General features: G+C 35.5%; 1 protein-coding gene across 1 annotated transcript in view; it reads right to left on the reverse strand.

Annotated features, from left to right (window-relative positions):
• vipr1b (vasoactive intestinal peptide receptor 1b) overlaps positions 1–25,993 on the reverse strand; it is a 73,927-nt gene that overhangs the window by 6,405 nt on the left and 41,529 nt on the right. Inside the window, exons 4-9 of the mRNA XM_038293605.1 lie at positions 14,263–14,363; positions 11,357–11,454; positions 7,738–7,870; positions 4,617–4,770; positions 4,426–4,486; positions 4,271–4,343 (exon numbers count right to left, since the gene is read on the reverse strand). Of these exons, the coding sequence (XP_038149533.1) occupies positions 4,271–4,343; positions 4,426–4,486; positions 4,617–4,770; positions 7,738–7,870; positions 11,357–11,454; positions 14,263–14,363 (620 nt within the window). The remainder of the gene's footprint in view (positions 1–4,270; positions 4,344–4,425; positions 4,487–4,616; positions 4,771–7,737; positions 7,871–11,356; positions 11,455–14,262; positions 14,364–25,993) is intronic.

The following is a 25,993-nucleotide window of genomic DNA, read 5'->3' on the forward strand; positions in this document are numbered from 1 at the left end:
AAAGTGGAAAGAAGTCCTATTTCCCCATTCATCAGAACCAGTTAAGCTTCAGTCATTGATAAACAGCATCTAGTGTGTGTAGTGCTTATAAAATTTGTATAAATGCAGCAAGAAATGCTGCTTTTCTCTTTAAACGAAATACACCCTTATTTTCAAGCCTGAAAAAACAAGCATACATATTTTTGCATAGGACCGATGACATCAGACCAACAGTGTCCCTACAAAAGTTGAAAGGAAACCTACCCCCTTGAGTGGTTCCTAGAATTTCTTAAAGTAGAATGGGAGGAGATTCTACTTTATTCTATCTTTTAGTTATCAGGCTCCTCTCCTGTGGAACCAACTACCAGTTTGTTTTTAGACACATTGTCTACTTTCAAGGCCAGGCTTAATATTTTCCTATTTGATAAAGCTTTTAGGTGGAATGATTTAGGTTATCCTGAGCTATCTCTGTAGTTATGCTGCTATAGGCTTAGACTGCTGGAGGACATAGACACCATTTTTCATCCCTCATCTTCATTCTATCTATTCTTCCATTCTGCAGTATTTGTTAGTTAAGTGCCCAACTTTGTTCTCTCTACCTTTTTTCCTGCCATAGTAGCTTATTTTGGTTTGTTCCTGTTTTGCTGTGAAATGATCTGGAGAAAAATATCTGCTGCTGCCATCAACACATTTGTTTATAGAAGTTGTAATGGGGTCTGTTTTTGATCTGACGGAAAAGGTGAAAACGTTTTCTCTTCATGAGCATCATGTATTTAAAGTCGTTTTCTGAGAATTCAGAACCATTATTTAAAATGTTAGATTAAACAGGGGTAAAGAATAACCCTCCAGAAGCTACAGAAACATCCAGCCGGTATTGAACTGGATTTTTGTAACATTAGAAATGTTACAGTGATCTCCAAATCCCTCAGCTAGACAGTTACAAGGCAGCATCCCTTTATTCAAAAGAAAACACAGGTGCTAGGTAAAATTTCCTAAAAACTTATGGGTGCGTTTGCTACGATCTGTTGAAACTGAAATTACGCCTTTTGGCCTGATAATAAAAAACTTGTTTTTCCACAAAAACAGCACTGAGATTCAGCAAAAGAATAAAATGGCCACTTTGTGACATGGTGGTTGCAGCGTCATGCTCTGGGGCCTTCATTACATTGAAATGTTTTGTTTTTTTTGTCTAACAAAATAAAATTATGAACAGTCCCAAATAATAACGGGTTTTGATTTAAAAAAAATACTGCTGTCTGCTTGGAAGATTGAAATGGCAAAAAACAAAATTTGTGATATTTTCTTTTTATCAGTTTTTATGGCACTACAGGTGCTGGTCATAAAATTAGAATATCATGAAAAAGTAGATTGATTTCAGTAATTCCATTTAAAAAGTGAAACTTGTATATTATATTCATACATTACATACAAACTCATATATTTCAGATGTTTATTTTGTTTAATTTTGATGATTACAAATGATAACAAATGAAAATCTCAAATTCATCATATCAGAAAATTAGAATATTGTGAAAAGGTTCAAAATTGATGGCCCCTGGTGCCACACTCTAATCAGCTAATTAACTCAAACCACCTGCAAAAGCCTTTAAATGGTCTTTCAGTCTAGTTCTATAGGCTACACAATCATGGGGAAGACTGCTGACTTGACAGTTGTCCAAAAGACGACCATCGACACCTTGCACAAGGAGGGCAAGACACAAAAGGTCATCGCTAAAGAGGCTGGCTGTTCACAGAGCTCAGTGTCCAAGCACATTAATAGAGAGGCGAAGGGAAGGAAAAGATGTGGTCGAAAAAAGTGTACAAGCAAGAGAGATAACCGCACCCTGGAGAGGATTGTGAAACAAAACCCATTCAAAAATGTGGGGGAGATTCACAAAGAGTGGACTGCAGCTGGAGTGAGTGCTTCAAGAACCACCACACACAGACGTATGAAAGACATGGGTTTCTGCTGTCGCATTCCTTGTGTCAAGCCACTCTTGAACCACAGACAGCGTCAGAATCGTCTTGCCTGGGCTAAAGAGAAATAGGACTGGACTGCTGGTGAGTGGTCCAAAGTCATGTTCTCTGATGAAAGTAAATTTTGCATTCCTTTGGAAATCAAGGTCCCAGAGTCTGGAGGAAAAGAAGAGAGGCACTTCATCCACGTTGCTTGAAGTCCAGTGTAAAGTTTCCACAGTCAGTGATGGTTTGGGGTGCCATGTCATCTGCTGGTGTTGGTCCATTGTGTTTTCTGAGGTCCAGGGTCAACGCAGCCACATACCAGGAAGTTTTAGAGCACTTCATGCTTCCTGCAGCTGACCAACTTTTTGGAGATGCAGATTTCATTTTCCAACAGGACTTGGCACCTGCACACAGTGCCAAAGCTACCAGTACCTGGTTGAAGGACCATGGTATCCCTGTTCTTAATTGGCCAGCAAACTCTCCTGACCTTAACCCCATAGAAAATCTATGGGGTATTGTGAAGAAGAAGATGCAATACACCAGACCCAACAATTCAGAAGAGCTAAAAGCCACTATTAGAGCAACCTGGGCTATCATAACACCTGAGCAGTGCCACAGACTGATCGACTCCATGCCACGCCGCATTGCTGCAGTAATACAGGCCAAAGGAGGCCCAACTAAATACTGAGTGCTGTACATGCTCATACTTTTCATGTTCATACTTTTCAGTTGGCCAACATTTCTATAAATCCTTTGTTTTTATTGGTCTTCAGTAATATTCTAATTTTCTGATATGATGAATTTGAGATTTTCATTTGTTGTCATTTGTAATCATCAAAATTAAACAAAATAAACATCTGAAATATATGAGTTTGTATGTAATGTATGAATATAATATACAAGTTTCACTTTTTAAATGGAATTACTGAAATCAATCTACTTTTTCATGATATTCTAATTTTATGACCAGCACCTGTAGTGGCTTGTTTTTCATCAGTAGGCTGACAGAAAAGGGGGTATGGGAGAGGGACATGTGGCAAAGGACCACAGGCCGGATTCGAACCCAAGTTTGCCGCGTCGAGGCCCGGGTACCTGGGTTGTGTGCGATAACCACTGCGCCACCTACACACCCAATTCATGATTCCTACAATCAGTGATGGACAAAGTACTCAACAGTAGTACTTGAGTAAAAATACTGATACTTATAGTTAAATCTTACTCAGCCACAAGTAAAAGTTACTTGGTCAAACATCTACTCAGCTTAAAGTATTGTATTTGCTTTTGAAAATACTCAAAAGTACATGCATTTAAAAGTAAATACATTTCTTAAATCACCTGATGTAATCTTTACATGACTAAATAGATCATTACTATATGATCTATTTAGTCAAAAGAAAGACCAGTCAGTGAGCTTTATGGGAAATCAAGCTAGAATATCTGTAACAGAAAATAGATAGAAAGTTCACCAAAGTGTTGGTGCTTGAAACTCCTCTGATAGTAAGACTTTCATTCATTTCACTCCATGGCAGCTCCTTGGCTTTGTTATTATGAATATTATTATTATAAATGTCAAACGTGTGGACTTTGGTCTGTCTGACTTTATTAAATTAGGATTGTCATCAATATTTTTAAGTTAATGCATCATACGAGAGAGATGGAGACTGTGATGAACGGTTAGCAGACATGTCCTGGAGATCTAGAGTACACGTATTAAAAGGAGACTTACCAGAATGCTGCTGTACTCATATTAAGCATTTACATCCAATGTTGAGCCTCTTGCCTCCAATAGTAATTTCAATTCATTGACTGTTTTCAGATCAAATTATCTTTATTTTTTATTTTATTTTCAATTCTGTAACAGTGCAACCACATCATTTACAGCTTTTTAAACTCATTTCACTGTACCGGTCCTTTAATTCTACTGCTCAGCTTTCAGTGATCTCCAAACTGGTGAAGTTTAATTTCTTTGTCTTCAGTGTCTTCTCTGTGTATGAACAAGTGTGGGAATAATGGGGGCAATAATTATGCAAATTCATATTTCTTGACAACTCATGCACAAGGTTTATGACAATCCATTATTATAAATTACTAAAGTTCAGAACGTTTGTTGAATCTGACGTGGCACATTCGTAAGAACCCATGGTAGGAGATAACGTAAGAGAAAATATGATAATGTTGTTGCATGAGGCCCATCCTCTCTTCTCGGCTGACATAAAGGAGAACAAAGTGTAATGGGCATATTTCTTTCAAGTAACAGGAGTAACAACACAAAACATGGTTTAAAACTAATTGACATGGATGGAAAAAAAGATACTGGTGGTAAACTTACTAGGATTGATGCTAAAATGGGTGTTTTTATAATCCACCAGAACACGTCGGTGGTTTCGATAATGTCCCAGCACCTATTGAGCCAGAAAACAATACTAAAAACATGAAAAAATCAAAGCAAGAAAAGGTTTTGCAGCTTCCTGTTGTTTCTCTCACCCTACATCATTGTAGTATGCTTTACCGATGCTCCAGGCTGTGATGATAATCGCTGGACCTCCTGGCGGCACAACAAATGGATATATAGTTAGATAAAACCAGAATCAGAAATAGGATTTCATTCCCATGAAAATTTTCTCTTTTCCTTTCTGCAGGCACTCCATAGCAGCATATAAAAACTCAATTCTCACCCCAGCCGATCATAATGTATGCCCAAAAATATTTCCTCTCAGAGAAGAAAGAGACGGCTAGCAATGCATGAAGATAGAGGCCTTCCACAAGCAGCCAGAAGAAACTGGCCATCACACAGTATTGAAAGAACACAATGACGGCTTTGCAGCCAACCTGGCAACACACACAAAACCAGAGGTAATCAAAAGGTAAATTCACATAAACTCTATATTCAGATGACGCAGATTTTTGAAAGACCTTGGATCATCATCAACATCATCATCTTTATTTGTGTGGCGCTTTAAAACAGCTACGGGTGAAAAAAAAGTCCTTAACATAGCAAAATTTTTTTATAAAAAACACAATTAAAAAACAAAATACAGCATTAAAATATAAAATAAGGCAATAATAAGAATTTATTTTAGCTAAATAAACAAGGTCACAACAACTAAGTCCTGCCAGTGGTAAAAGCCAGCGAATAACAGTACGTCTTGAGCCGCGTTTTAAAATTCACCAGGAGAGGAGTGTCTCTAATATGCAGGGGGGAGGCTTTACCATAAATAAGATGCAGGATTACACTAAAAAAAAAGTTTGCAAAACCTTGTATTTAAAAATTGTCACCAACTCTGACGCAAATTCAATCTCACAGGTGTTTTGGCTGCCAAAAAATCTAATTCATGAAAAGTAAGACATAGGTAAAATAATAAGATTTGCTCTTCAAATAGGTATTCAACTCATCTCTTCTTTTATTTTTGTCAGGGTTTTATTCTTGGACATCCAGTAAACATTATAAACTGATTATTAAAGCTTCTAAGACGTGATCTAAGAAGGATTATGTTGTTTGTATGAAAGATTCACAGTTGGTGTGCTAAGATTAGGTAAACAGACCCAGATGGGGCATCTGAACCTTTCTAGAAGTTTAATGTATGCTAATCTGAACAAATTGTTTGTTGGAGCATGAATTCAAAAACTCTTCCGTCACATGCTTCTGATGTGGATAGTTTATGCAGAACACATGCAAAAAAAACCCCAACAAATATACATAAAAGACTGCATTGGCTGCCCAATTCACTCTAATATTTATGTTTTTGATGTACTCAATGATATCTGCTGCAAACTGTGAACTCACCAGGAAGGGGTAAAAATGCAGTCCTGCACGCCTACACATATCCTCAGTGACATCAGCATAATAAATATAAAGGAATATAATGGAGCTAATGTGACGACAAATCTCTATATCACATTTTGAAGCTTAGATAGCAGCTACATCCCACCAACCTGAAAGGTTCAAAATTAAACTGGATGTTCTAAGTGAATACTGATGGATACTCTGTGGCAGGTCTTATAGGGTAGCCAGATTTTTAGACTGACATAAAACTCACCCCTGACTGCAGCCATCAGGGTCTCTGTTCTGTGGCTCCGTGCCACGTTTAGGGGATGACAGGTCAAGCTCATTGACGCTACTTTACAACATACATGCTGTAACACCTTGAATACCCACTATGAAGTTATAAGGCAGCTAGAACTTTTCCTGATTTGATGCAAAATCATATTTTGGCAAGAAACGGGTCTCCTCCAACTCCTCTCTCTTGTGCTTTATATATCTTATATAAACAGGTAGCACTTGTTTCATTAACAGTATGTTAATTAAGGACACTATTATTGTATTATTTCTGATCATCTGTAGATTGCGACCACACATGCACAGAGTAAATCAGTCTTTAAATCAGATTAATGATAGATTAGTGGTAATGCACCTTCAACATCTGCTGAAATATATGTGCAGACTGAGATAATGTTATGGTTCTTATTTGTTGTGACTCTGTTTTCAGTTTTCTGTTATCAGTTGTTTTTATTTTCCATGATCTTCAAGCATTCTTTAGTTACTCTCTGTTGCCCCCTTGTGATTGTTTTCTTTTCCCTTGGATTCCCTCTTGCCAGTTCCACCCACACCTGCTCCCCATTCAGCTCGTCAGTCCATCCTTTTGTTTGGTTGTCCTTAAATACTCCACCTCTGCAGTCACTTAGTGCTGGTTCCTTCTTGTTGCTGTGTTGTCTACTCTGCTCGTCTCTCCCTGGCTCCTCAGACTCGTCTTTACCCTGATGTCTCCATGATTTTGGTTTGTTTTATATTTTAAGTTGGATTTCTGGATTTCTGCCTCTGCTGCTTTTTGGTCTGCAATTAAACCTTTCAGAACACATCCCTGCTTCACTTGTCTCTGCATCTGGGTCCTCAAGCAACCTCACCACCGATTGTTGACAGATAACTAGAAATGTACCAAAGAACAGTTTTGCATTCCACTTGGTATTTGCTCTTCTTAGTTAGGCAGCAAAAAAAAAAGAACAAAAAATGATTTGGTTTGCCTTTAATGGACACAACAGAGTCCAGAGTGATATGCTCACACTGTAGGGTTAAAATACACCACAGTCCAATAGTAAAATGCATGCTGTCCAGAAATCTGGTATTAACATCCCTGTAGCAGGCATCTTACAGAACCTCTCATTACTACACTATATTGTCCTACATTCAATGTGTTGAAGTTGTTTTTCATAAAAAAAAAAGATATTTATTTTATCATACACTGATAACCTCATATTGGTATCTTATCATGTATATTTGCAATTCAGAAGATATTGATATTTGAAATGATTGGACATTTAAATTGTACTCTACTAACAGCATATACCTTGCAGGGGCCGATGTCCTGCAACTTTAAGACATGGCCCTTGTGGAGAACACAAAAATCCCCACTCAGCACTCAGTCAACTTTTTCAGAGTGACACAAACATTTTTCTTTTCTGTAAAACTTACTTTGTGACCAATGTTGTCTTGGTTTATTTCAAAAAATATTCTAGGCCATTTATTTAATGCTCAAATTATAGATTATAGATTATAATAAGGAATCAGAAGCTATTAAAACCTATGATCTAGGCATGAAACTCATTGGTACACCAAGTGTGACAGGTGATAAATAAAAACTAGTATTGTTTACATTGAATCTTAGTTTTATTGATCCACCTACCCTACTACTCATTATAAAAATCAGCACATAGTTTGTAAGTTTTAGGGGTTTTCATTTTGATTTTTTTTTTCCAAAAACAAACAAATGCACAAAAACATAAATGAGTAACCAAACTCACAGAGCCTGGGGAGCAGTTGTCCACCTCACCAAACTCGTAGAGAACCACGTCCTTGATGAACACAGCAATGGCCTTCAGGATAAATGACACAAACAAATGCATGTGGATGTAGTTCCTTGTGCAGTGGAGTTTTCTGGGACAAACAGAGAAGAGAGACAAGAATACAGATCGAGGAAAAGAGACATGCTGACAATTTAATTAATGCCATCTAATTATCCAGAGCTCTTGGCGTTAATAGCAGAATTACAGAGTGAAATAAATCTAACTGAAAGCTCCCACTTCATTTAGATGCTGACTGATTGGATACTTTTCAGAGCACATCAAGTGCTTTACATGGTTCTCTTTAAAAAAAAAAAACACACAAAAGAGGTTCATTTTCAAATGACTAAACATTTTTAAAACTTTTGATTCTTTAGGGTGACATCAACTTCTGATTACAATATAACAGCTTGAGAGATTAAACAATTAGTGGTGAAATATGAGAAGCTTTCTAACTCCTCAGAAAAGATGTCTTTTTTTCTCTCATAAGAATCTTGATAATAAACAGCACTGAGATAGAACAAACAAGTGAATTAAGTTACATTTCTTGGAATGACTATATAAATAAGCATAATGGAAATCTCACATAAAGTATAATAAAGCAAAGATATGTAAATCACTGGCAATAATTTCCTATATGAACATCTTCTGTATTGCTCTCTGGTTCTCCTTTATATGATCTATTGTCTGGAGGTGTGGGGAAACGTATCAAACTAATCTGGATCTAATTAATATTATTAAAAGAAGAGCAATCAGACTTGTTTATAAAGGAACATACAGGGACTATACAAAGTTTCATTCCGCTAAAAGATTTAAAATGTAGGGATTTGATTTGATTAAAAATTGCACAATAAATGTATTACATTAAAGGGGTCATAGAATGATTATATAGGGTATTTGGTGTTGGTCCTTAAGGTCTCCTAATGAATGTGTAACATTGGTTGGGCTGAAAATGGCATATTTGCTGTTCTATGAGCCCTAATGCAAGCCCTAAAATGAAACGACAGGTTTTCTTCCTTTTATGGTATGATCATGAATATTTAGATGAGCTGTGTGCTGATTGGTTGGTTTACAACGAGTGAAGCTGCTGAGAGCTTAGAGCAAATGACCAGCTGAGCATCAAACTTTGCAGGGATCTTCTGATAGACAAACATAATCTATGCATGTCGTGTCTTCAGATTCTTGGAAAGACTTTGAAAAATTCCCCTTCCTCCGTGCAGCCTGGAACACTGCATTAAAGCCCGTGGTTCTGGCTCATTTTCAATAGAGAAACTGCCTGCTTTGCAATTCTTGTAGAAGTAAACCCAACTGTAGACTAAACAGCTAAACTAGTGTCTTACATCTTCGCAACCTCTATTCATGTTCTTGGGCTAGTGAACCCTTGGGCTGGTCTGTATGTAAGTTTCGGGGCGAAAAAGTATAGACCAGGACCAAATAAGGCACCATGCCACAGTTTACGACAACTCGGGGCTTCCTTTGGATTCACCTGTTTTATGGTGGAAGTTTAGAATTGTAAAATTTTCAGAGAAAGGAGGTGTCAATGGGGTTGAACTTCTCTATACGTCCATTTCACCCACAGAACTATCGTTATTCATCTATGACATGTAAACTTTTGAAGTTTTGCATTCTTTGACCCCTTTAAAAATAACATGTTGCCTGTTTATATCCATGAATTATTTAAAAAGTGAGAGTTTCATAGGGTGTAAAATTTTCAAGATTCAATATAAAGTAACATTGCGGTTCTTATGTTGGGGCCTATTAATTTTTTTTTTTTAAATAACTGTCACGATTCTGCACTTTCTGGTTCAGTTTAAGTTTTATTTAGAGCTTTCAGTTATACTTTGATTTAAGTTTTTCTATATTTTCTAATTCATTTTTATTTTGTGTTGTTTTTTGGTTCTATTTGAGTTCTTGTTTACTCTCTGTTGTCCTCTTGTGTCAGTCTCCTTCCCCTAGCTCCCTTCTAGATCATTGTGTCCACACCTGCTCCCAATCTGTTGCTACTCCTTTTTTTGTTCTGTTTGACATATATACTCCTCCACTTCAGTCTCTGTTTGCTGATTTCTCGTCATGTGTGTTTTTCCTGATGCCACATTTGTGTTTTCCACATTTTGTGTTTGATCTTTGCTTCTGTTGCCTTAAATCTTGCATTAAATCTGCAAGTAACCATCTCAGCTTCCGTCTCTCCACCTGGGTCCTCTAGAAACCTCCACATCACCTGACAATAACATTATAAAATCATACATTAAAATTGAAGGTTGATTATAACCTTCAAATAATAATAATAATAATAATAATAATAATAATGTAGCTTATACTGCATCAAAGTGTTAGCTTTGTAAGAATGTATGATTTATAGCGTGGCAACCTTTTTTTTGACAAATTCTTTTTAGGGGTGGATGACATTTTTCAGATGTTTATATTGTCTGTGTTTTTATGCAATATATATTTTTCTGCAGCTAGTTTTTCCCAATAATAAACATGCATTTGTGACAAGCAAGTCATTCATTTAATTCCTACAGGCACAACTGCAGGTTAATTATACCTTATCTTAGTCTCACACTGTTGACTTCTGTTGTTGTTGAGATTTTACATTAACTGCACACTCCTGATGGTTGACTTCTGTGTTTCTGTTTTTTGCTATGTGTTTTGATCCAGTGTACTTTAGTAACTCAGGCTATCTGCAGCAGACAGAAACCAATGATACACACTGGATGTTCGTTTTGTCTGCCTCTTATGAGTGCAATATGCTAATCTGTTGGTATTATGTGTTTCTTGTGGTCAAGAGGAAAGTTTTTTTTTCTTTGCTGTAGGTTTTCTCTGTATAACTTTCCCAATGCACCAGTGTTACTGTTCTGGTATATGACATTTCCTAAACATCACAAAACTGGTCTGCATTTTCATTATTATTATTATTATTATTTTGTTAGATTTCTTAACAAGCTTTAACATCGCACAAACAGCTTTTCTGAAGTACCTCAGAACAGTATTGTTTTATTTCTATCACCACCTGGGAAACAAGATTGCACATCTCTAAACACCAATAATTCTTCCCAGAATAAGGTCTGCTTCATGAGGCAGTTTCTAGATGTCTATCAGCATGAATTTATCAGGGGAAAATAAATATATAGAAAATCACTATCACCTGTGGGTGAAGTTAAGTGTTTAAACTGAACCTCCCTCATTGTTTGAGACCCTTGTAAATTAAGGAACTAGTCATTGAACTTCCCTGTTAAGGATGTTAAGTTTGAGTAAATAGATCATAGGTCATTGGAAAAATACTTTTCTATTTGTAATGCTAATTAAAGAGCCTTTCTCAATCAAAACATAACAGTTGGTTTTCATGTTGTATTCCACAATGAATGTTACTTGTAATAGCATACAACCTATAACAGCCAGGTTCTTCTGCAAATTAAAAGCAGATTCATACTTTTTTTTTCATTAGCAGCTGGAACCCAATTATGCAGTCTGGTCCCTGCATTTCAAAGCTTTACTTATTAACAGTGTCCTCATGTTTTACTCAAAGCAATGATAAATTTGAGAATTCTGCAAAACCAAAATTACTGATAGAGTTACCTACCTAAAGATGCAGAGGACCACAATTGCTGTAGTTAGAGAGATGAGCGAAACACTGTGACCAATGGTGTAGCCAACCTTCACCTGCCAGAAAAATTTCCCCTAAAAATGACAAGAAATTGAGAAAAAAAAATAGTCACATAATGCTAAATATTTAAAGTCTGTATCAGAGGTCTGCAACCTTTCATATCTAAAGAGCATTTTTACCCAGAGTACTTTATTCAAATGCAAGTAGCCAAGTGTGCAACACACCTGACAAAAAAAAGCCTTTCAGATGGAGAGATGATTGTTAAATTGACAGCTCAAAATAAATACCAGGCAGGAAATCCATCCAGAGAGACATCAGAAAACACTGTTTATGTGTGCAAGGCTGCATATTATCAACCATGAAAATCCTGCTTCTCCTCTGAGCAAGAAAGCAACATAAATCTATCTCCACATATAGCATAATTGACATTCAGTTTTCCTTTTTATACCACATTCCAACAAAAATGATAATGCTGTTTCATGAGGATGTTTATTTTTCTGTTATGTTCTATTTCCTGTCAAAGTGTATTGGTAATAACACTTTTAACATTTTCACATTTTGTCAAAACACCACAAATTAGTTTCAATTTTGCGAAATAAACAAACACTAAAAACATGTAATTTGGAGGTGGAGGAAAATTTAGCTTTGAATGTTTTTTTTACAAATAACATTCTGACATGAGTTCCTTTTATTTGACAACTCTAAAAATGTAATGGCAATTAATTTGATCTTTTTTATTCGCAAAAGAATAACAATTCACAACAGATTCATAAGCAAATAAATAATTTGTGCAGGAGAGATGAGAAATCTTCAACTTAAAATTACTTATGGATGGAATAAAACTGTAGCCAATCAGTTTAAATACAAGTTATTGCAGGACCTTGTATGCTTTTCTTCAACATAACAGGGTATTTTTTGAAGAGTGGCAGTGAAGATGCATGGAATTTATACAGAGCAATCCTGGAAGAAGCTCTAAACGCCTGTATAAGACTTGGTTCTAATGTTTGTCCTCCAGCAGTGCGACGACCCCAAACATACTACAGCTACAAGCGGTTTAGATCAAAGCTTTTTTAGCTGTTAGAAAAGCCGAAACACAGTCCAGACCAAAACCCAGGTAAGAATCTGTGGCAAATCTTAAAAAATAGATTTTCTCAAACCCTTTCCTATAATCTTTAGCTATTTTGGATAGAAGTGAAGGCACACTAACTGAGGAACACTATAACAGACCTAATAAAAAACTAGTCTAAGCCATTTTGCAATGAACATGTTTCAAAATGATCAATAACTCTTCATCAAGCAATAGTCAAGTTTGGACTGTTTCATCCATAAGACAAGGGGAATATGAGTCAGTCATACTGTATATGAGCGGATAATTACCTGTACTAGAAGTCTCTCATTGACTTTAAGAGTAGACAGCAGTTAAAACTAGTATTGACTCACAGAGCCTGAATTTTAATGCATGTCACACTTACTTTCAATTCACAACTTTCACCAAAACACGTGAAAAGAATTTGAAGTATATCCATGCATTAATGAAACACTGCATATAAATCAGTCAGATATTTATTACTACGTGTATCTGGTTCATTTCTTGTCATTTAGAATATAATTACAGGGATTACTGCTTTTCTGAAGTTAGCAGCTCTGTGTCTTTCTTTCAGCTATAGGTTCAGTACTGCTATTGGTGTAAAGGTTAAATCTTAGCCTTAGAGTTGTCTTCATTCCTTGTGTGTTAGTGGCATTATTCTTTATATTTTACTTCAAACGAAAATGAGATCAGAAGCTCTGCATCCTGTGATACACAAGGACATCAACTATGCAGAGAAATGGACATCAAATTCCTTTTAGAGTCCCCGACTCGCTCGAACCCTGCTGAATTCCTATGTGGCATACTAATGAGACTCTGGTTGACTCAGAGAGCGACTCCAAGAAAGCTTTTTACCGCCGTGTAATGCTCTTCCACTCCACGTACTGCCCCACCTTCATCAACACTGACAGAATTAGCCTTTTTTGCACTTAACCAAACCTTACACTGGATTGAGGAGGTAAAAGAGACATTTTGCAAATGGAACAAGAAAATTTACATTTAAAATAAGAAAACACAATTGCATTGTCTTATTTCAAGTGTATATTATCTAATTATCTTATTTTAAGAGTAAAAATACTCATACAATTGGCAAAATATCTCATTTACTTACTCAAATAAAGGGCAAATACACATAATTTAAGACATTTTTACTTATTTGTAGATTGTTTTTCCAGTGTAGGAAGGCAAAGTATAATGTATATCTTCCTTTTCTAACCTCTCTTCCTCTTGGAAGCATTGTTGACTAATGTCTCGTTTGCCCAATGACATACTTTCTGACTGACCGGGTCATATCAGTGTAAGGTTTTAAGGGTGCAACGCTTCGGCGAACAATCAGCAGTGTTGACTTGGAGTTTTATTCATATTTAATGCTGGCAGCATATTTTCTCCTAAACATCATGAATTGTTTAGTTTAAAGGATTTTTTCTTCAAAACCGACACAGAAATCTAAAACAAACTCACACACTCCCATGTAGTTGAGTCAAATTCAGCTCTAGGATACAAATGTATTCATTGTCACACTGAAAATATGTTTGCTTTCCCTTTAAAGACAGGCACCCTGACAGAAAGATAGAAATGAAAGCAGATATGAGATAAAAACCAGAGCCAAGAGTCCAGCAGTCAATACAGCAATCTAGCTGATAGACCTAACAACAATGGCCCACAGACCAAAGGAAAGATGCTCTCATTGAATTCTTTCTGCCCACTGGCTCTTGACATGCTCCCCTGCCTCACTGTTGCATTCATTCGCCGCAGGACTTCAAGAGCAACCTATAGATGATGGCAGCTTACTCACATCATCACTGGTGCTGTTGAGATTGTATCCACAGTTCACAGCGATGTCAATAGGATGCATCTCTGTCCATCCATCTGTTGTGCAGGTTTTGGAGAGGTTCCCTAGAGGGGGAGAGAGGGAGTAGAAATAATAATAAAAAAGGTCAGAGCCACCCAGTGAGTGAATCTTTTCTTTCATCTGCACAAAAGGAGTCAAAGTTAGTTCAACTCTGTCCATGAATTGACTTCTATGACAACAAGCAAGCTTCCGACTTGTAGACACACATGTATGACTGCCTCCTGCTAATACAAATAGCTTCTCTGAAGGATCACATTCTGCAGAACAACACTGGAAACTTGGTTATATTTCATTAGTTTTTCAAAATTTAATATATTAGACAGAATACAATGCGTTTATTGGGATTTCATGTGATAGACCAAGACAAAGTTGAGCATAGCTCATTTCTTTAAACCTTAAATGTGTAGTTTGGTATGTTCTACACTAAGATGGTAGATCCAGAGCTGAATGAGACTTTCATGAAGATCATTTATAAGTCTACTTTAAAGAGGTCTAAGGATTTTAAATCAACTCTCAAACCAGCTGGGTCACATTCCCCCCCCCCCAATACTTTCAATATGAGTTTGTGACAATATAATTGTTGAGAACACAATTTGTCAAAAAGATTTAGCACTAAGGAAATATATACCGAAATAGTTTTAGTTTTTCACTTTTACATTTTTTTTTTAAATGAGGAGTGCTGAAACAGAAACCCCCCCAATAAAACTAAAGAAGCTGGATTGTAACCTTTAGTTTTTCACTCTCGGGTTATTAGTGCCCCACAGCCTGTCTCAAAACCCTGCATTAACTTATATGTTAAACATTAAATGCACAAAAAAGAAGTAACAAAATACAATAAGCAATCCCTTCGACCATGGTAAGCAATTTCAGATTTGTTGTCACGAAGCCTTGGCGGAAGTTTACCTGAAGAAACTGATAAGTTATCCTCATCCGCCTCCGACACAAGCAAATCTGCTTTGAATCACACCTCCACGAAAGCACAATCAGCTTCCAGAGGTTATCTTAAAATGTCTCCAATCCACAATTCAGTCTGCTACCCAAAGCGCAGGCAGTGGTTGCACTATGCCTGACTTCGATTCAGATGACCCCGATTCAACCCACCTCCAGCCGCTTCTCCACCATCGTAGCTAAAGCTTCATCTGAGTGTCATTCCTCCCCTACTCTTACTGCGTTCCCTGTCTCATCTCAACCGGTCCAGCAGAAGACCGCCATGTTGAGCCTGGTTCTGCCAGAGGTTTCCTCCCAATGTGGAGTTTTTCCTTTTCACTGTCACTTCATGCTTGCTTATCAAGGACAGGTTCATGCAACATGTGTTATCCAAGCTGGACTTCCATCTTCCAGGTCCCTGAGTGAAGCACTAGCATCAGCTCACGCAATCCACTGGATTTCTCCATACAGCTCAAGCACACCATCTCACCAACCAGCAGTCTATGGACTGACCAACTTCATCTATCTCCACTCCACCACCAGTTTCAGGCCTGGGGGGTAAACAGCCCTATTCTTTTCTCCTGTTCACCTCAAAACAAAATTTAGTGCTAATGTTTTGTGAGCACCAAAGACTAAAGAAATTGTATCAATAAAATTTTTCTAATTGTCTTTTTCTTTCCGTGTGAGTTTTTCCGATTGAATTTAGTGTTCAGTGATATCAACAAGAAGATGGAAATACAATTGTTTTAAACTTGAATTGAAAAGAAAGTTACGAACAATTATTACAAACAATTAAACTCAGAGATGGAAGATAATCTGTTTAGGACTTTTTTAAATGTTTTTTTTTGGGGGGGGGGGGTATTTTCTCTTCACAATTTCTGAAGTAGAAGCTTCTCAAGAACAGTAATTAACCTTATAAAAGCTTTTTTTTTTTTTTTTAAAACAGAACAAGATGCATGTACCTCGAAACACTACTGATAAATTAAATAACTGAAATCAAATTAAACATCTAGGTAATTATATTAAAGTTACGTTTTTTTCTATTTTATTAGGAATATTTACAAATTAGATGTTAATTCTCACCGTACTTTGTGCTTAAAACTTAACCCTTAAAACTTTTCGTGGCCCTAAGGTTAGAAGAATACTTCCTTGAAAGAAAGAAGTAAGAAAGAAAGAAGAAGACAAAATCTGAGGAGGAACCCATGAGACGATGAGGTTCCATCTATTAGAATGTTTTTATTCTTCATCTTTACATTCTGACAGGTGATTTCAGCTAAATAGAATACATTGATCCATTCCCTTCAAGAAATAACCCTGTGATATTATCATGGTCAAAACAAGTCTATTGCAAGACATTTTGATATGTATTAGTTTTACTGAATATTTATTCCTGATATCTAAAAAAATAAAAAATCCTTTTGAAAATGTCAATTTCAAACAAAATTACATTCTTCACATCTAGAACAAACATTCTGAATGTCAGGAAATTAATTTCAGGACTCCATACTATTTTTGTAATTGGTTGGCATGTGTATTATTTTAATTATGAAGAAATGTGTTTCAGATATCATAAATACATATTCAGTCAAGCTGATAAATGTCAAAACAGCCATTTATAATGTGTAAACATTTCTAGATATATAAAACTTAATTCTTACAACTATAATTTAGTTTTTTTTTTTGTTGCTTTTTTGAAATTTAGTTTCTGCAGAAAAATGTACTTTAGAAAATATGTTATAATAAACAGTACAGTCTAGGAGTGTGATTTTGATCAGGAAGAATCTTATTTTAGTTATCTGCAAATTAAATTACAGAGAGGAGAGTGCTTTTAATAAATGTAAAAAATAGCCTGCCATAGTCCACTTCATATAAACCTACGCATTATCTCGAGCAACAATCTTCCCCTTCACCATCGTCTTCTCCTTTGTAGCCGTAGCTCTGTTTCTTTGTCTTTTAAACACATTCTCCTCTTTTTTTTTATTTCTTGTAAAAATATCTAGCTCCAGTGGGGTAAAATAGGCACTTCCTGTTGGCTTTTTAAACTTGTCACACACTCGCTTAACTCTGAGTCTATCTACTTAGGGTTGATTGAACTAATTCATAGAAGCTGTTGTGAAACTGAAAACTCATAGTTCCCGACTTTAGGCTAGATCAATTTAGAGCTGTTTGAATCTGAGTTTGTTAAACCTTCTTCGTGAGACAAACCCCAGATGATCAAAATGAACCCCTCTGGTGGTTCTAGGTTAGGGGTCGGGAACCCGCGGCTTTAGAGCCGCATGCAGTTTTTTAGCGCCTCCCTGGAGCTTTTAAAAAATTTTATTTATTTAATAATTAATTAATATTATTTATTTATTTTTTCACTTTTTTTATTTTAATATGGTGTGGAGGAGGTCAAACAAACATTCAATATGTTTTCCAATGCTGTAAACATGTGTATAATAAATAAATGTAAACAATAAATGTAAACATTTCTTTTTAATGAAAATTTGCTTCATAGCCATAAAAATCAGTGGTCATAGCCTGCAACACATCGTGGTGCGGTGCCAGGCAACAAAGCAATGGGTGTGTCTCGGGGCATGGAGCCCACAGGGAAAAAAGGAAGATACCTGATGAGAACAGAGAATTCAAAGAAGAATGGAGCGGATAATTTGCTTACATTATGAGTGCGGGATTTTAAGGATCTCAAAAAATAAAAAGAGTAATTTGGAAAGGCATTTCCAGGGAAGGCATGCTAAATTTGCAGCCAACCACAAAGTTGGGAGTAAGAGAAAATGTGTGATTGCAGTACTTCTAAATAAATTAGAAGAGAGCAAAGATAGATTCAGTCATCCCACAGTGTAACCTGGATTACTTCACCATCCTCCACATCTTCTACTTAGCCTGGATCTGTAAACTCTGTCTCCACCATAAAACCACCCACAATCCTGGATCTGCTTATGTATCCTAACTTCTTCTTCAACAAACTTCTGCTCTTTCCCCTTGCCACTTCTCCATTGGATCACCCATAAATTCATATTTTCTTGGGTAAGAAAAATATAATTTATTCCCATCACTGTTTTCTCCTGAGAGTCCTTCTTGCATGTGAGTCAGAAAGCTGAATAAAACCATGATAGTGTGAAGGGAAAGGAACACATCTAAATGTTAAAGAAAAGCAACAGATTTAAGTTTGGGCACACTTTTCCTTGTCTCCTGTCTGGCGATGTGGCAATACGAATAAAATTGTCTTGATGCCAAAAAAGAGCCAAACAGATTTTACCTTGTGATAGTGTTCCGCCTGATTTATGCATATAAATACCTTTATTATGATTATGCAGGGAGTATTACAGATAACACGGACACTGCAATGTAAGTAAAACAGGAAAGGAAAAAGAGGAAAAAGGAGAAAAGATTAAATAAAAAGGAGATAATAGGAGACAATAATAAAAGGTCTTAATAATAAAAGAACAACACAACAAATATAGTATAAGAGATATAATAATGTGGCACTTTGATAATATCTCTGAAGTATAAGTAGTATTATCTAATCTGACATGTATACTGTGGTAGCTGAAGATAAGAATATGGGCTTTTTGTATGGAAGTGGATCTTTGTATGAAGTACCTGGAACCAAGCACCTGTAGTTGTTTGTGAGAGTGCACTTGCACAAATGATTAGTGTCTTTTCCATTTTGTATCATTGTTGTTGTTTCCTAGTTACTGGTCTATTGTCCTTAGGGGCAATTGTTGCAGCAATGGAGTTGATTCCTTCCCACTATCATTTCAATACCCACTTCATGCACGGGACAAAACATCTCGACCGGGTAGCTAGGAAAACAATTGCCCCTAATGACCCCCTTTCAGAGGCATAGACTAGTATCAGGTATTGCAGGCTAATAAAAAGGCTCCCCATTTCTAAGGGGTGGACCCATTCATCTGGTTCTATTTGCATGCTTTCTAGGCCAAAACAACTACTACATAAAGCTTCAAACTCAACACTAATTCTCACATTTTGAATTGAAAAAGCTTCCTGGATGGGAAGCAAAATGCCTTTAAACTTAGAAACAAAGTCCACTGGATTTTATTTTATTTTTTACTTTTTTAGAAGGACTATGACCTGGATGACTGAAAATCGTACCCAGAATCAGTCATAAGAGTTTTTCCTAAAATTTGTTTATGGCTGTTGTTGTTTTTAAAAAAGCACAGAAAGAAATACAGTAGGCTATTATTTTATTTGGCCTTTTATTGGTAATTAATTTATTTGGATATTAGTCTGTATTATTCTTATAATTTAACATATATATTTCTTGTGAAACCATAATCATAATTATAACTCTGTTTTTTGTCTAAACCCTATGTGAAAAGGGGAATTAGATCTGGTATTTAACATTTTTTATCAAATATTTATTGAAATAAATCCAATTAATAAGCTATCTGAACCTCAGTGTGACAGACAGCATGCCTGCTTTGAGCGTATAAACATGAATAATTGCAGAGAAATGTCAACGCAAGTTGTGAAGTGAAAATGTGCAGCAGGAGGTTTTTCCGTAGCACCAATCTCTTCTGCTCAAGCAAGGAAAGGTCAGTGTGTGATTGAAATGTTAGGTTGTCCTTACTGTGTGTAAACATGATATTTAACGGATGCTTGTAAATATTTTTGCTGTTTTCTAAAGCAACTCCAAAATTTCTAACAAAGGGAATCATGATTTATTTTCTTGCCTTTTTTCGTGACAAATAACTTTACAGAGAAATCTTAAAGATGTCATTAAGCACCTTTGTCCAGAGCAGGACATCCTTTTTTTAGCCCTGTTTTAGCTTTGTTTAAGTAGATTATCTGGATGGATTGAAAGGATTTATGGGTCAAGTAAAAGACATTTAGATCTTGTTTTTGTGATACTGACTTGCAGTTCAATGTTATTGTTGAAGCAAAGTTTTAATGTGAAAATTAGACAAATATAAATACACCATTATTTATTAATACAATTAAATTTAGCAAACTGCTTCTAAGTGTTTTATGTCTTTTTTGTTTTTTGACAACTTAATATTTGGCCTTGCCTTCCAAACAAACCTGCTTAAAATTATTTTGTTTCTTTACCAAAGTTTAAAATATGTCAGGAGAAACAGAGCAGAGACATAATGTTTTTGTTGGTTATGATTTTTTTTGTACTACACCCCCATACTTGTTGAGTTTAATATCTTATGTTTTTCTGTCTAGACAAACAAGAGTCAAGGATCCAGAGACAAGGTGTAGTGAAGACCAAAGGACGACTTCTGACTGTTTCATGGTCCAACTAATAGGATCATCTATAAAGTCCATCACAAACATAAGGACTTTACTAAAGTCACAGTAGTGAGCCAGTTCCAGAGTCAATTTAGCCTGATAATATTCAACCTAGATTATATCTTTTTACTTGCTGGGTATCATAAAGATCATTTTAATAATGAGCTAAACAGGGCAAAGCTGATTTATTTCTGCTTGCAGTGAAATCTAAATTAGTTTGATTTATACAGATCACTTGATAATTTAATTCCAATTTGTTGTTTGCTTTGTTGTAAGAAAATAGATTAACGTTGAGCATTGTCCAAAATCTTAATAGGCGTGACAGCATAAGCACTGATCTCAAAGCCTTGAATTAGAAATTTCATAAAAAAGTTTCCAACAGTAAATCTGATCATCGCATTCTACAAGTTTTTCGTTTTCTAAGTAATGTCTACTTTTTCTTATATTCTATTATGTTGTCTAAATAGAGAATATACTTGAATCCTTTCATTATCAATCCAAAAACCCAGCCCTTCTTTTAAATTTGTTAGTATTGTTTATCAAATGTTTTCTTTTGGATTTTTTTCTCCTATGTTTTTTCCATCCATACACCTGCCAGAATATGTGTGGTCTGCATTTAGAAATGGGGGTTATGCAGAAAAATACTCTTTGGAGTATTTTCATGAATTGATATGTTGATGCATACTTGGGCTTGAATTTTGTTCTCATTCTGCAATTTAGAATCTGCTCCTAAAACAACCTCTCTCAGCAGGCATCAACTCCTTGAGATGACACAGTTTGCCATAATATATATGTTTAAATTTAAGGTACAGTATTATTACATCACAGTTGATACATGATTTATTAGGAAAATCACTAAATGTTAAATTTGTTTATGAACAGAAAGTGTATAAAACTTTAAATTTTCTCTGCAGAGTCCTTGTAATTTTACCGTTATCTTAACAGGAAGACTATAAATGAGGTAAATTTCTGTCCAAAATAATCTAAAGCAATTTAAAAGAGATACATAAGATACGTGCCACTGTACGAAAGAAGAAAAAGCGTAAAAAAAATAAAATATAAAAATGCCATTGAACCCGAAATTCTAAAAATTCAGTTGAGCTCAGTTGAGCTTGACGCTGAGACATTTGTTTGGTCCATGAATCTACGGCTGACATCAACAGAGACATTAAAAGCTCATTGTCTACAAACATCACTGGCTAATAATCATGTGTATCTTTTTAAAATCAAATGCATCATCTGTAGTATGTAGCTCAACACTTTGACTTCTCAATACATTATATTATATTATACTTTTTACAAAGATTTAGCTCACAGACCAGGAGTGCAACTCGAGTCTCAACTCTTAGGGTGATAGGCTAAAGTTGCATCTAAAGTATTTTTTTATTAACTAAAGTGCAACTTGAGTTGGAGGTTGCCATCTCTGTCAGATCACGTTGAAAAAAATACCACACCTTGAAATCTGGTCGTTATTTTTGTTTAGGAAAAAAAAAAAAAAAAAAAAAGGAAACAGTTATTTGTTTTTTTGTCAAAACATGTAGGTTTTTTGAAATACTAAATCCAAAGCTTTTTATTGTGGAACATGCCAACAGGTGCTTCATATGTAAAGAAAATCAAACACAAATCAAGTAAATAAACTAAATAAAGCTCTGTTTGATTTGCATAATTTAGGCAAATAGAAGAAGCTTTGTCCTGCTTTAAAAGATGAGATAAAATACTGTGGACACAGCAACTATACTCCACACTGTTTTAGTTTTCATCCTCATATAGTTCCAATTCAATTTATCTGAATGGAACATTTTTATGCTTTTATAAACTAAATATTTAAAACTGAAATTAATGCTCTTAATCTATAGAAGTTTGCTGTGGTTTATATGACTTGTTTCCTTCAGTCATTTGTGGCTGTTGTAGAATGTCTTGTCAGAATGCCACCTGAAGTTCTCTGTTAATTGAAAAAATATTATTTTTTTCTCATTCACTATGAAACAAATGTTCCGCTTTGTTCACGGCTGTGGTATTATAACCTAACACTGCTGTAATGTGAATCCATTGCATATACAAATAAAACAACGTGTGCAGAATATGGAGGAAACAGCATTGCTTCATTATGCTATCATTTGTGTTTATGCAGGACACGATCAAATAACATTTAATATAACTGACTTAAAATTGCTTATTTGAGGAATCTGCAAAGCCTTGGTGTGATGAGTTTGAATACACAAGTTACACATACAGTATGAATACATTCGGGAGCATATTGATACGTGCATTAACACTACAAATACATTAATAAATTCCTTTTTCTATAAAAGCTAGTGTACAATGTTCGGAAGGTGAGAGCGGTCGTACTCGAGTTTTTTATTTCTTTGCCTTCTCGAGATAATGACATAACTATCTTGTTATCATGGTTAAACCATTAGTTGTTTTCTCACACTAAGGCGAGAAAACAGTTATTGATTTCTTGAGATAACAAGATGACCTGTATGAGTAATGAACGAGGCTCGTCAACAATCCTGGATTCCCAGTCCACCCATGCCTGCCCATAGTTGTGCAGTCGCGGTACCGTGCGTGTGCAAATAATCAGTTTTTTTTTAGCTTCCTTTTCTTTTCACTAATTTCCAGGTCAAGGTAGATGATTTGATTGCAATGAATACAGTAAAAAAAAAAGAGTTTTTTGATGAAAATCTTTAATATGGACTCATTTTGGAGGTTGATGCACCTTATACCTGTTACAGGCGTAACTCCGGGGCTGTCCAGAGAGCACCCGGTGACAGAGTACTGTCGCTTAAGTGCCAGAGGCATAGGTTTAATTGCTTATTAATCAGAAGTGGAAGCAAATCATCAAACCAACAATGTCATATCTTAACCTAAAAGTTAAACACAGGATTATTTGCAGAATTACACATAGGCTGCCGTGAATTATAAATCCTCTCCCACTTCTGTGGTATTGAAGGATGTAATCAGTTTTAACACAACCCAATTATCTCGTTATCACGAGAAAAAGGCTTTTGTTATCTTAAGATAATAAGAAAATTAACAAATTTTCCCAAGAAAACCACAATGAAAAAGTATCGGAGGGACACGACCTCTCTCTGTTTCCATACACAATGGTTGATTTGTTTCACTTTTTGTTTTTGCATATATCTATTCCGATAAATTTTTTCAACCCACTACTTTTCCTCCAGAGGAATCCTATTTAAACCGTTTCAGTCTATGTTCATTATCAGTGCGTGCGTCTTGGATCCTCTGTTTGTTGTTAGCTGCTTTGCCCTTACAGCCACAAATCTTATATAACTTGAACCATGGTTGCCATCCAATAATTGCGAAACGATTTAAGAACCTCTTTATTTTTACAGTATAGATGTGATGGTGATAACTGTGTCTACTTTGTAAGTCGCTTTGGATAAAAGTGTCTGCTAAATGCTTAAACATAAACAGAAAAGCAAACATTGAATTATTGGTGGACCCAAATAATCTTAGACTCTGTGAAAGTCTAGGTCTAAGCCTAAATCTTAATTGTTTTTATTAAATTTTAGAAATGAATCAGGTTTTAACCCGAAAAGTGTAAAATTATATATACGTATATTCAAGGATTAAAGGAAATAATTTTCTTTTCAGTGTTACTTCAGTCGAGCGGTTTAGATAGAATATCTGAATATCTCACTTCATGTTAATTCCACGGCTTAGAAAAGGTTAGATAATGCTTTTACTCAAATATAAATTCAAATGTAGTAATAATCTGCTAGGAAGATAGTTTTCTAACAGGTATTTCTTTTTATTTGGAGCCCGAGGTCTCTGTTGCAAAACAGCAAGGTCTGAATTGGAAATGTGAATCATTGTCTGACACCTTTTTAGTTAATCTTTGAGGAATACGGTAATAGCCATTCAAAATTTCCCCACTTACTTGATGGGCCCTTGGCTGGTCCTTGGTTGGTCCCCTTCAATTCCTTTTTAAACATCAATCTTTGTACTAAAATGATCTTTCTGTCATGATTTGTGGACATTAAGATCTAAAGAGAAGTGCCTTCTCCTGGCTCAGACCCTGTAATTCAATGAAATGGTGGAGTCAGAGTAAACAAATTTGCAAGAGAGGGTCACTCTGGTGGCTGGAAGTTGGAGGGGATTTTGCTGAGAGTTGCAGGGAAGTGGGCCGCCATTTGGCTGGCGTTTGACTGGAAAGGGCTATTTTAAATGGTTGCTGCTGTACTTTATGTTGAAATGTGGAAAAGCATAAAAAAAAAATCTGGAAATAATTTTTCTTATTAAAGTTGCTTTACAAACTAAATGTATCTATGAGAGTTTATTTTGTCAATAGATTTGCTTATACACAGAGAGGAGCGAATAGATTTAGTATCAGAAGTTTGTTATTCTTAAGAAAAAAAATCCTAATATAAATTTTAAAAACCTTCAATTACACAAAGAGACATGGCGCCTTTTTACTAACTGCTCTAATTACGCTGAATGAATAAAAAAAAAAAAAAAAAACTGCATAGAAACTATTGATATTTTTAACAAAATCAAACATTAATCTCCAAAATGGTTTTAATCTGTCATGGTGGCAGCATTTGATAACTGAGGAGTTTTCATCCAAAACCTAGAAAGGTGTTAATGAGACAACCTTTGATTAAATTTCACACGCCTCCCTGTTTTGCAGAAAGGAGCCTGGATAAAAGGTCTTCAATCAAGAGCCTTAACAAGGTTGTTTCAAGACTGACCCATCACCCCCCTTAAATCCTCACCACCCAAGATTATACAAAAAGTCATGTTCATCTTTCGTAAGTTTGGTTTACAGAATTTTTTTCGAAGAGAGTAAAAAAAAAAAAAAAAAAAAAAAAAAAAAATATATATATATATATATATATATATATATATATATATATATATATATATATATATATATATATATATATATGTATATGTTAAAATGTTTTTTTTATTATTCATCATCAAGCAATAGCAGGTTCCTTAGAGCTCAAGCCTTTTGGGGAAATGATATCAACGCATCACAATTTCAGAGCAGCTGTTATTCTCTGCAGGAGAGATATTCCTCTCAGCCCTCCACCCATGGTCAGCCTCCTGCACTCTGTCCAATATGTAATAAACAGAGCAGGGTGAGGATTAAAACTGGGGCTTCCAACCATAACAACTCAACTTGTAACAATAAAGGAATAGTATAAACTAGGGAATATATTTTCTCTAACAAGCTTCTCTCCCAGGGCTGCATCCATACAAAGTGAATCTAATTTTGACCAGGTGTGTGTTGCTGAAGCGATTAGGTTAAAAGTAATAGGCTTAGATAACTGCCCTGGTTCCAGGAAAAGGTTCCTGGCTTGGAAACAAAGCTATAGTATACTGTCCTTATCAGGCTGTTTTATACCAAGTATTCCTGTAGAAAGACCAGACAGAATAGTAAAAGAAAAACTTTCAGTAGGTACCGTATTAATTCTGCCAGCAGGAAATTTCTACAGATAGAACAAAGCAATAAACAAAC

The sequence above is a fragment of the Cyprinodon tularosa genome, unplaced genomic scaffold, assembly GCF_016077235.1.
Source record: "Cyprinodon tularosa strain WSP-4 unplaced genomic scaffold, ASM1607723v1 ctg33, whole genome shotgun sequence".
NCBI lineage: Eukaryota > Metazoa > Chordata > Actinopteri > Cyprinodontiformes > Cyprinodontidae > Cyprinodon > Cyprinodon tularosa.